The 12,822-nt window shown below is 42.1% G+C and overlaps 1 protein-coding gene across 1 annotated transcript in view; it reads left to right on the forward strand.

Annotated features, from left to right (window-relative positions):
- LOC139420861 (sarcoplasmic/endoplasmic reticulum calcium ATPase 1-like) overlaps nucleotides 1-12,822 on the forward strand; it is a 72,952-nt gene that overhangs the window by 47,995 nt on the left and 12,135 nt on the right. The window contains exons 12-15 of the mRNA XM_071171222.1: nucleotides 211-299; nucleotides 6,218-6,320; nucleotides 9,300-9,431; nucleotides 12,619-12,738. Of these exons, the coding sequence (XP_071027323.1) occupies nucleotides 211-299; nucleotides 6,218-6,320; nucleotides 9,300-9,431; nucleotides 12,619-12,738 (444 nt within the window). The remainder of the gene's footprint in view (nucleotides 1-210; nucleotides 300-6,217; nucleotides 6,321-9,299; nucleotides 9,432-12,618; nucleotides 12,739-12,822) is intronic.

Here is a 12,822-nt window from a genome sequence, read left to right on the forward strand (position 1 = left end):
GAGTGGCGCTACAACTGAATGGGAGTGTGGGAGCGTGCGTGAGTGTGTTTCCCTCCGCGTCAGCGGCCCGGGGCGGGAATGTCCTTCACCTCTCCCATGGCCCTGTACAGAACTCTGGGAATCCCTGGCACAGAGTTTCTGTATACTCTTTGACGATATCCTAGCCTACATTAACCTGCTTTATCTATCCCAACTCTCTTCTCTCTCCAGATGTTTGTGGTGGACAAGGTGGAGGATTCCAGCTGTGCTGTCCATGAGTTCTCTATAACTGGCTCCACCTATGCCCCTGAAGGGCAAGTGTGAGTGTCCCCTCCTACCTTTCTTTGTATTAGTGTACAGAGTGCAAATGACTGTAAGTGTGATTTCAGGTTACAACTCGTGGTGACTGTGGCATCAAAGTGGGAAACGCGTACACAAACTAACAAACATACACACACTATGAGGTTTATCTCCTACACTTCCCAGCAAATTGTGTGTTGAGTGTGGTCCAGAGTCAAAGCACTGAGCCCCAGAGGAAAGTTAAGGCTGGCCATTGTTAACCTTCCCTGTCCTTGGACAGACAGACACCTATTTTTACAGGCGGTAGTGGAAAAGCCTTGGTCCCACCACGACCACTTTCATCTGGCCGGCCTGCTGTTAAAAGCCCCCTAACCTCCTTTTTTCCATTTGATGTAAAGGGGTTTCTTTTGAAGTCTCCTTCCTTCCCCATACCAACTCCCATTCCCACCCCCAGCCCCCCATAGGTTTCCTCTGTTTTCCTCTGTCGCAAATGGTTAACAGCTCTGGGGAAGTTTAGGGAGAATGCAAATGATGTTTTCCTGAAGCATGTGAACTTTTTCCATGATGGAACAGATAGCGCAGAGAGGAAAGGACACCGACCTGTGACAACTACTAAAATAGTCTCACTGTGGAGAAAACCTAGAGGAATAGATGACAAATAGCTCTGACTAGCGAGATTGGGGTGTAGCTGGGCCAAAGTCATAGTGTTCCAGACTTGATCTCAGTCCTTCCCTTCCTGTATAATGTCAGTATAGCCCGATTGACGACCTCCTCTCTCGCTATCTGGAGTGCCCACTCTAGTCTAATTCCCCAAATGACTACCTGCAAAGGCCCAGAACTAGATCTTCTTCAGTGTTCATCCCTTCTGCTTTTCATTAGAAAATGAAATACCTCATAAGTCATAAGTTGAGAGCACATTCTCTTTTACAATAACGACTTCAATATCAACCTCTGTTATGATTTTGAAATGCTGAGGTATTTATTGGTAACACTTTCCACTCACAGCCCCTGTCATCCTGTATACGGTTTGAAAATGGCAGTTTTGTCATTGATAAGCACCTAAATTGGAACACAGTGGCTGTACGGTAACATGCTATACATGTCAGAGCTCAGGTTCTCCACTTCGCAGCTCACGCGACAAGATGCCCCCATCCCTCCCACTAATTGGGATTCTTTTGCACATTTGTTGAAGTCTCGGTGAGGGAAATGCTGTACATCGGGAAGGGTTTGTGTGAGGGAAATGCTGTACATCGGGAACGGTTTGTGTTCTGAAAGATGAGCTTGAGTTATAATAAATACAGTTTTGATGTCTTACAAGCAAACCACATACCCGGAAGTCCAAATGTGTACCTCACATTTCCATATTTGAAAACTCATGTCATTTACAGTATCAACGTTTATGATCGCCATGTTTGATCCACAGTTACAAAGAGGATGTGCGTTATATCCTGGGTCGACCCTGAACAAAATGAGCTTATGTTAGTTGTATTGTGAAGGAAATTAGCTGCGGAATACGCACTTGAATGCACCCATGACTCCATTCACTAAAATTCCAATTGTTTGTCTGAAGTGTCTTAGTCAGCCATGTTGGCAATAGAATAAGCTTTCAAATGATGCCCACCTGGCAACGATTGCGATTTATAATGGAACGTTTTTGGATTGCGTAAACAACAACAGTTATTGTGTGATGCTGGGGACTCAGGGCTGTGCTCCAAACTAAAATCTAGTGTGCTTACTTATGTTCCTCAATGGCAAAGCTAGGAGAGAGTATAAAAGCACCTTTATAGTTGACAGCTCTTTCCTTGAGTCATAAAAGTGTATTGAAATTACTTGAACTGCGCACAGTTTGGAGAGGTGTGTGGCCACTGAGACACCAGTTAGACCTCTCACTCAAACCCTTGTAATAGTTTTTTCGTATTGTGCACATTTCAGTGAATAGTCTTATGTTACTGAATGTACAGTATCCAGAGTGTTTTCAGATGTCATTATTGACAAATGCTCTGAGAAGTACAGTAAATAGAAAATCAACCGTGTAATGTTTAGATTCAGTCTTGTTAGGGGAACTGGTTTCCTCACCTTTGGTCTGATAATTTCCCCATAATCTCCAAAGTGTTCTCTTTCAATTGCTACCATTGTTATGCATATGCTTTTTGTAGTTCTTCTGGTTCAAACATTTACATTTTGTCTTGCCATGCCAAATGTTCCCCTTCAGACTGTTCACTCATTACAATTTCTCTACTGAAGTTGATTAAAACCTCATGATTATATCCAATATAATGCAACATGATGATACTGTGTTTTAGAAAGGTGTCCTAATCACTGTTCTGGTTGGTTTGTGGGTGTGAAACTTGTTCTCTACTGAGATGTTATGAAATCTCAGGCTGGCATGCCTTGCGGTACAGTGCCATACAGCGTGGGTTGTTGTGTGGGCTGTTGCTCTACTAGCAACTGTTGCTGCCTCTAGTGGGCTGTGGGCCATGTGGTCATGCAACCAACCAGCAACTGCTGCTGCTCCCAACGCACAAACACACTCACATTAACACGAGTTGTTCCATGTCATTACAGATTGATCTGAAACAGGATTGGCATTCCTAAAACATTATTTTGTTAATTTTATTTATAGCATAATATTCAATAAATATAGTACCCAACATTTGATTTGGACCAAACTTCTTCCTACCAATGAGTACGACAAATTGTCAAAAGCCACCTACGTACCCTCCACACCCAATGCCAATCCCACCCCAACAACCAGTATACAGTATCAGTTCTCAATGTTTGACAAGTAGAATGAAGCTGTGGCTTGGAGTATTGCTTCTCCATACTATGTATTGTATTCCCTGTGAACCTGGTGATGTTTTTTCCCTCCCACTTTTCAGAGAATAGCAATATTCTCTAGGTTTTGCCCACTAAATGCCACTGTTCCTGCTATACTGCCACACTCTTATCCATTTTTTCTAGTCTATTTTGTTTATTGAATAGATCACAGCATTTCCTTTGAAACTTTGTGTAGAAAACCAAAAGATTTGTCTCATGATGAAAATTAAGTGTGTTGTAGTATTTCGCACTATTTATTATGATCTCAATTAGCCGTTGCACTCTTCCTGGGGTCCGAACAGGAAACAAAAAAACATAAATAAAATAATAACATAATATACAAAACACTACACTACTACATAATTTCCTGCTTCTGACTCACTCTTCATAAACGAGAGAGCTCCTGCCCGTACAAGGCCACCCACCTACGAAATACAAGAAATGATACAGTACAAAATATATAAAAATGTCTCTCCACAGTCCCCGTTTTGTCGTAAGGTGTTTCCATTTATTTTTATTAATCTTGTTTTTGTTTCTGGTTTTATTGCTAGCTTGAGTTACCTGGGGTGGCAGTTACATTTAGTCATGGTTCTATTTAATACTGTGTGCTTCCCAGCCTCTGTTCTTGACCAGGGAACTGTGAAGAGACCTCTGGTTGCATGTCTTGTGCTATGCCGATGAGTGTCCGAATTGTGTGCCAACTGCTTGAACAGACAGTTTGGTACCTTCAACACTTTGCACACTTCGTCCATGGTAAAGCATTAGCACCAGCCTATTGCTAGTTACCCATTCTAAAACTGACTAGGAGCTCTATGTTATGGGTGTCATTTATATTACTGTCGTTGCCGACGTACACTGAGTATACAAAACATTAAGAACACCTGCTCTTTCCTTGACAAAGACTGACCAGGTGAATGCAATGATCCCTTATTGATGTCACCTGTTAATAGGATGACTACCTGTCTCAGATTGTGGGCATTCCCTCATTTTGGCCATTTGTTCCGCAATCAAACAATCATGTACTGTATTTGATCAACAAATTCAAATACCACTAATTTAGAAAAAGAGTCAGACATTCCAACCTATCTCTTGGGGTCATGTTGCACTTATGACAAGATGTATATCATAACGATGTGGCACTGGTGATATTCTGCTCAATGCAAGACGCGAGGTAGGCCAATTTCATAAGCCTTATCGTCAACCAATCAGATTTCTCAAATCCTTTCTGGTTAAATTACAGCAAAAAATAGGAGAGGACAGTTAGTCCTAACTATTTACAAAAAGCATGCTTCTGATGCGCTACAGAAGTAGGCCAAAATAAATAGCCGTATTAGACTGAAAGAACTACGGTAATTTCGTCAAACTTGAGGCTCTCCATGCTCATTAGTTGCTCATTCAACATATTTGCTGCTACTTCACTCGATCCTGTTTTAACTCTCCCTTCGTAACTGTTTTAGACCAGCCAAAAATGTTTCCTTGGTCAAATATTCTCAGATTTTCATAAAACAGTCTCGTTTCTGCATCACCAAATTTTGCATTTGGCAAAAGAGTAGGCTAGGTGTGCTTCAATTAGCTCGTTTGGTGCAGCGGGAGCAGGGGCTTAGTGCTGCTGGCGTGCACCGGAGTGTCGCTCAACCACTTCTCACAATGGTGCTTGTTTAGTGAAGTTAGATCAAAGCAGCTGAATCAATTTCTTAAAGACCACATAATGATTAATTAGTATTCTACATAACAGTAAGAAATATAGTAATGTCACTGTTGCATCGAAAAACACCACCTAATTTCTCATTCCATTTTAGGATGGTTAACTGAAGTCACACTTTTTTTCCTGTGGCCCAAACTCAACCTTGCGTGCCACTAGGCAGAATGTGCTGGGATTGAAACAAAATACAGCAAGGCTAGGCTATAGTTATAACACCACCTGTTCTAATTTGTTCATGGAACAGTAATTCAAGCTCTAAATGCATATTCCTATGAAACTGATTGAGATCAAATGGCTGGCATGTAGATGCAGTTAGTTTGGACGTTTCACCGGTAAAACGTGATACAGATGTATAATTCACGATTGACAGTGATGGTGGCCTATTTTGAAATTAGGAATGCCCACCTTGGTATTTGAGGGTATTAAACATAGAAAATATTATTGAGACAATATGTGGGCATAGGTAGATGTTGCAATTGGAGGATGCATTTAATGCATATTCTATAATGAGATTCAATAGCCCAGCCACCCCCCACAAAAACAACAAAAAATAAGTAATGTAGGCTACACTGCCCCGTTAATATCCTGCAAAATCATCATGCCCCACATTTGGGTGTTTTTAAATGTGGTCACCATATCCACTTCAATCAGTGTAGATGAAGGGGAGATAGACGTGGACATGGATTGTGTATGTGTGACATTCAAAGAATGAATGGGCAAGACAAATGTATGCACCTTTTTGAACAGGGTATGGTAGTGGGTGCCAGGCGCACCGGTTTGTGTGTCAAGAACTGCAATTCTCCTGGGTTTTTCACGCTCAACAGTTTCCCCATGTGTATCAATAGTGCTCCACCACCCAAGGGACATCCCGCCAACTTGACACACCTATGGGAAGCATTGGAGTCAACATGGGCCAGCATCCCTGTGGAACGCTTTCCACACTTCGTACAGTCTATGCCCTGACAAATTGAGCCTGTTCTGAGAGGTGCAACTCAATATTGGGAAGGTGTTTCTAATGTTTTGTACACTCAGTGTATTTGAAATCTTGATCTTAAGACACTGGCAGTTACACAACTGAATGGGTTAGATACAGCTTGTGTGTACAGAAATCACATTGTACATGTACTCAATTATTAGTTATGAGAGTGAATTAAGGTGTGCTAGTATCTAACAAATGTCGGGGGGGGGTTACTATCCTTGTGGGGACTAGAAGTCCCTCAGAAGGATAGTTAAAAAAACAAATAATGATATGATTGTGACTTTTTTTGCCAGTTCCCACAAGGAAAAAGGCTATTTTAGGGTTTAGGGTTAAGGTTAGTTTAATGGTTAAAGGTTAAGGTAAATATAATTTTGAATGGGAATAAATTGTCTGGTCCCACAAGGATAGAAAAAAAAATATATGTGTGCGTTCTTTTCCAGGTTGAAAGGGGACAAGGTGGTCCAGTGCGGAGACTATGATGGACTACTGGAGCTGGCCACTGTGTGTTCCATGTGCAACGACTCCTCACTGGACTACAATGAGGTCAGTGCTGACACACACACACTGTTTTTGTGAGTCATTAAGACACTCTTCTGCAGCCTGACCCTCTCTGTTCCTGTCCTTTCACCCTGTTTTCCTCAGTGGTAAGAAGCCTTCGCTCTGAGCAGCTGTGGCACACACACTGAGCCGTAGACATGGCTGCACATCTGTTGCTGCCTTCTCCTAGGTTTGACTGATGTCATTATTAATGTTGAGTTGGACTAACCTCCGTGATACACAAATGAGTGTGTTTGCCATGCAAAGCAGACTCCACTCTAAGAGAGGTTTTGTGAAAATAAGACAGGCTTGCAAATTTCTTCATAGACTTAGCTAAGTATACAGATTAGGTATTACATTATGCCAAATGCATGAATGATAACGAAGACACACACACACACACACACATATCCAAGCCTCCTACAGTAGCTGATCTAATTTTACTCTGATGTGTGATTCTGTTTCTCTAGTTCTCTGATTGCTTTTCTCACCTCTGTCATCACCACGGTGTCATGGTAACCATGCTGTGTGTAAATGAAGCCAAGGACACAGCAGTTTAATTACAAGCTATTCAAACAGAGGAAATTGTGATTGTTTCCCAAAAAGACTCGTTGTAGAACTGATTTAGCATGCTATTTTGTAGAAGTGTGTCTTTCCCAACTAGAGATAATGGATGGAGGGAGGAGGGAAGGGACGATAAAGGTAGAGCACCTGTGTGGACAGAGTGGTTTGAGATTAGTGGACCCTGATGGCGGTGGAGGGCAGTGGGGGTTTATTGACCATGTGGTGTTCAGTGGGGCAGACAGGTACAGTGTGGGCAGGGCTGTGTCCTATTAAAACACGGTGGGCTCCACCTACTCACGTCATAATAATGAAAGCTATTGCATACATTTTACGTATGGTTGGTCAAAGGAATCAAACCGACTATCTTGGCATTGCAAGCGCCATGCTCTACCAACTGAGCTACAGAGGACATTACCTGGCAGGTCAGGTCAGCCAGCTATGAAACCACACCACTCACTCACTATGACTCAAGTAATCTAATGAGGACTAGAGAAGGTTGATGTGAATTACTGAGAGAATGCACTCACTAATTGACGTGCGCACACACACACACACACACACACACACACACACACCTTGGTTAGTCAGACTTTTAGACGTCACATCAGTGCTTATCAGAGGTGGGACCAAGTCATTATTTTACAAGTCACAAGTAAGTCACAAGTAAGTCACAAGTAAGTCACAAGTAAGTCACAAGTAAGTCAAGTCTTAGCACTCAAGTCCCAAGTCAAGACCGTCAAGTCTCAAGTCCTAAACTTTAGGTTTCGAGTCCTAAACAAGTCATAATGTGCTCTTCACCAAGTGTAATACCATTTCATATTTTAAACAAGAGTAATAGTTAGTATATTACATTTACGCAAATCATGAATGCTTTTAAAAATATCTATATTTATTACTTTCAAAATAAACGTTATATTTCCATGGAAGACCGATTCAAACTGTAATCCGTTAAATGAAGAGTTGATGCGCTGCACACTTTTCAAAAAAAAATTTTATAGCATCATTTTTTATATTTGGGCTTGGGGAGGGTTTGCTGATGACCCAACAGTGGTAGGCCTGATCACCGACAACGATAAGACAGCCTATAGGGAGGAGGTCAGAGACCTGGCAGTGTGGTGCCAGGACAACAATGTGAGCAAGACAAAGGAGATGATTGTGGACTATAGGAAAAGGAGGGACGAACAGGCCCCCATTAACATCGACGGGACTGAAGTGGAGCGGGTCGAGAGCTTCAAGTTCCTTCGTGTCCACATCACCAACAAACTATCATGGTCCAAACACATCAAGACAACATCTTTCCCCCCTCAGGAGGCTGAAAAGATTTGATATGGGTCCCCAGATCCTCAAAAAGTTATACACCATCGAGAGCATCCTGGTTGCATTACAGCCTGGTATGGCAACTACTCAGCATCTGACTGGAAGGCGCTACAGAGGGTAGTGCGTACGGCTCAGTACTTCACTGGGGCCTAGCTTCCTGACATCCAGGAGTGTCAGAGGAAGGCCCCAAAAATTGTCCGACTCCAGTCACCCTAGTCATAGATTGTTACCTCTGCTGCCGCATGGCAAGCGGTACCGGAGCACCAAGTATAGGACCATAAAACTCCTTAACAGCTTCTACCCTCAAGCCATAATAAGACTGCTGAACAACTAAACTAATCAAATGACGACCCGGACTATTTACGAACCCCCGCTTTTTGTTTTTACACTGCTGCTACTCGCTGTTTATTGTCTATGCGTAGTCACTTTACAAATTACCTCAATTAACCTGTACTCCCATACATTGACTCGGTACCGGTACCCCCTGTATATACCACCGTTTATTGTTATGTACAGTTCTTGTTACTTTGTGATTTGATTCGATTTTTAAAAACTTTTGTTTATTTACTAAATATTTTATTAACTCTTTCTTGAAGCATTTCACTGTAAGGTCTACACGTTGTATTCGGCACATGTGACAAGTGGCTGTGTCCGAAATCTGTCTTGCCTAGATGTCTTACATACTTTGTACTAATTGTACCACATACAGTATACTATTTAGTACGCACAGAGTAGTCACACCTAATGCAATAAGCAACAAATATCAACATACTAGACTCATCCATACTGAGAATGTGTCATTTAATGCACAATTGTGTTGATTCCAGCCATTCATTCATTTTTGTATGGCACATCGCCTTGTGATTTTATCAGCTGTTGTCAGACACATGTGGGTCTCAAAGATTCTCCTCCTTAATAGGGTGCAGCCAATTCTACTAGATGAAAATCCCAAATTAGTTTATCCTGGCATTTAAAGCATACTCAATTCTCTATTTTCGCATACCCGAAATGCCTACAATTTAGAACGCAAATGAGGGTATTCGAACACGGACAGTGTTTCTCCGTGCTTTTGACTAACCAATCCTTTCCCCTCTCCCCTCCTAGGCCAAAGGAGTGTATGAGAAGGTGGGTGAGGCGACAGAGACTGCCCTCACTACCCTGGTGGAGAAGATGAATGTGTTCAAGACTGACATGTCAGGCCTCAGCAAGGTGGAGCGCGCCGGAGCGTGCAACGCAGTAAGCAGCTAGGGAAAACACTGGGGGAAGTGGGGAGGGATTGTGGATGGAATATGTACAACACATCTATCCATGCATGTTGTGTGTATTAGGCAGTCTTCATACTGCTCGCATATTCATATACATATTTAATTATGTATCTAACATTGTCATGAACACAGTGATTAAACAACTGAACTTGGACAACAAGTTTGAACAAAGTATGGTAATGGGAGCAGGTACCTATTGGCTTTCAACGCATGGGACAATGATCTCTAAGATCACCTCAGCTCCTAGTTTAGCACTTAAATGGGTTTCTCGCATAAAATTGATTATTTAATGAAACCAGTGATTGCTCCATTTGTAGTCCGAATTGCATTGGTAACTGGCTGGCCCGCACTAAAGGTGTTTGTAAACCCTGAGAGAGAATGTGTGAGAATACAGATTCTCGGGTAGCACTTTATAATAAGTAAAAAAGCATTTATAATGGCTAAGTGAATAGCATATTCATAAATTAATAATTACTCCCACATTTGTACATTTAGTAACCTAGTTATTCACACATTTATCAATCACTTTTAACGTATTGAATTATGATTTCATAAAATCATTAATAAGATGTTTAATATAGGTTATTTAAAACCATTTACTAATCGTTAGTTGAGTATTTTTGCGTGGTCTCTTCTAAAGTGTGGGATATTTATACTTTATTTATACTTTATAAATGTTTTGAGCGAACAGTGTGATTTCTCACAAAAAGATGGACGTGCCATTAGTAGACATTCCAGCAGTACCTGATGTTCCTTAAGGTCTCAAAATGGCCCCTAGAACATTTCAATGGTTAAACAATAAGCACACACTACAGAGGATGTATATGAAAATATTGTGAACACAAGCATTTCTTGGCAGGGAATTTCCTGCAAAAACCAGTGTGGATTGCAGTCACTCCTTAGGACAGTCTAATTAAGCAATAAGGCACGAGGGGGTGTGGTATGGGCTGTTCTTATACACACCACAACTGAGTGCCTGGACACAGCACTTACTGTGGTATATTGGCCATATACCACAAACCGCTGAGGTGCCTTATTGCTATTATAAACTGGTTACAAATGTAATTTGAACAGTAAAAATAAACGTTTTGTCATATACCACGGCATTCAGCCAATCAGCATTCAGGGCTCAAACCACCCAGTTTATTATCTTGGTTAACCCATAACTAAAAGGTTGCGTGATTTAAATTTAGCTGTGTGATTAAGACAGGCTTGCAAATTTCTTCTTAGACTTAGCTAGGTATACAAACTAGGTTTTACATTATGTCCCGAATGCATGAATGATAACAAAGATGCGCACGCACACAGAAAATAGTGGTCACTTAAAACATGTATAAGTAACAAGTATAAATAGCCCACACTTGAGATGATGCAGTCTTAACTAATGATTAGTAAATTGTATTAAACGTCTTATGAATTATTAATAAATGAACTAATCCACTATAAATTCTTTATTATGTGGAGTTATTGTAAAGTGCTACGAACTGACCTAACTGCCCTGTGGTGAATTCCCAGTGATGGGCTCTGAGCTTCCATCTGTGCGAATGACGCCTTTCCTCATCTGACTCTTCTCTCTGTCTTTGTGAATGACCAGTGACAGGTAGGCGTGAGAGAGAGTCTAACTCCCTGTGCTCTTGTCAATGACCAGCGGTTCCAAGTTTTTCCACTGAACCCCAGATAAAGTTCCATTTTAAAATTCCCAACGGTCCCACGACAAGAAAAAACCCTGTCACTGACACAAGTCGTCCTCAGAGGCTAGAGATGATAATATTTAGACAAGCCAGGGAGTTTATGAAGAGGTTAGCTAAACTTTCCAGCCCTCTGTTAGGGCTTTGAACAGAAAATAAATAGGATGTCGTTTCCTACTAATGCACTAGTTGTCGGTGAAGTGTGTAAGACGATGTTTAGCTTCCTCCTCTGCCGTCACTAGACCGACTCGGCTCACGTTCCTCGTCTTTTGTTTTACGACGGGAGGAAGAGAGGGATTTTGGCTTAATATGGGCTCAGTGTCTCAGTGGCTTAATGATGGGAAGAGGGGTCTTTTGGCTCAGCGGCTCTCTGTCTGTGAGGACATCTGTGAAGTGTCTATGGAGGCCCCTGGCATCATGTCTCCACGTCAGAGATGTCTGAGCTGGGAGGGGGAGAGAGGGGGAAAGCTCATGGGAACTGGAACGAGGGTGACTCCTAGTGGTACTTCGTAACTAGACACTAGGAAATGGAAAGCGAGGGAAATGGGTCTCTCAGTATCCACAAATGAATGACAATGCAAATCTAACCAACCATTTCTGATTATTTACAGCTTGATCAGTATGATGCATGTTAGTCAGACATTTTGCTGATTTTTAAGGATGTGAACGCAGGGCTGTATACGTTCTATGTTAACCTTACACTTCATTACAAGTTTATGCCTTAAGGCCAAGTTGAGTTGCACCCACTAAATGGTCTGTGTCCCTTGTAAAATCAACATGGACCACCTGTTTGGCACTAGAACTCACATAGACAGAGGGTCCTGTCTGTCCCTGATTGATCCTGGCCCTTCATATACAGACTTGCTCAGTTGTGTCTGGTGCCTTTGGCTGACTCTGAGCCCAAACAGGATGTTAGAGTACCATCCATCCAGTGTCAAAAACACAGCCAAACCTCTGTCACCCATCTGGGCCCAGATCCACAAATCAGGAGTGCTGATCTAAATAAAGGTTAAATACAAAAATCTAGGATCTGTCCATATAATCTTATTCATTATGATCTAAAAGGCTAAACTGATCATAGATCAGCGGGTCTACTCTGAAAGGCTGTGTGGATACGGGCCTTAGTCTGATAAAGCCCCTTCCATCACAAACACAACACAGCCTCCCAGTCCCAGTCCAGAGTAGATAGGATGCTGGAGTGTCTCATCCATCATGTTAGCATCACAGCCAAAGAGAAGCCTTCCAGTCTCAGTCCCACACCTGGCCCATTAGAGCCCCCTCCATCAAAACAACAACAACAACAGCCAAGGCAGAGTCAAGCCTCCCGGTCCCCCACCTGGTACTGAGAGGATGACCGCTGCCCACAAACACGCCTGTCTGGAATAAACACCCAGTCTCTCTCATTCTCTTTCTCTTTTGCTCTCTTCTCTCTCTCTCTTGGGGTGTCTCTCTCTCTCTCTCTCTCACCAGGTCATCAGGCAGCTGATGAAGAAAGAGTTTACTCTGGAGTTCTCTCGCGACCGCAAGTCCATGTCTGTGTACTGTACCCCCACTAGCAAACCAGGCTCTGGGAGCAAGATGTTCATCAAGGTACACACACAAACACCCCTCAGTCAACAGATCTCTCACATGCTTTAATAATACATTTTCTCTGTAAGCCAGAGTGATTAGGAG

The sequence above is a fragment of the Oncorhynchus clarkii genome, chromosome 12 (genome assembly GCF_045791955.1).
Source record: "Oncorhynchus clarkii lewisi isolate Uvic-CL-2024 chromosome 12, UVic_Ocla_1.0, whole genome shotgun sequence".
Taxonomy (NCBI): Eukaryota; Metazoa; Chordata; class Actinopteri; order Salmoniformes; family Salmonidae; genus Oncorhynchus; species Oncorhynchus clarkii.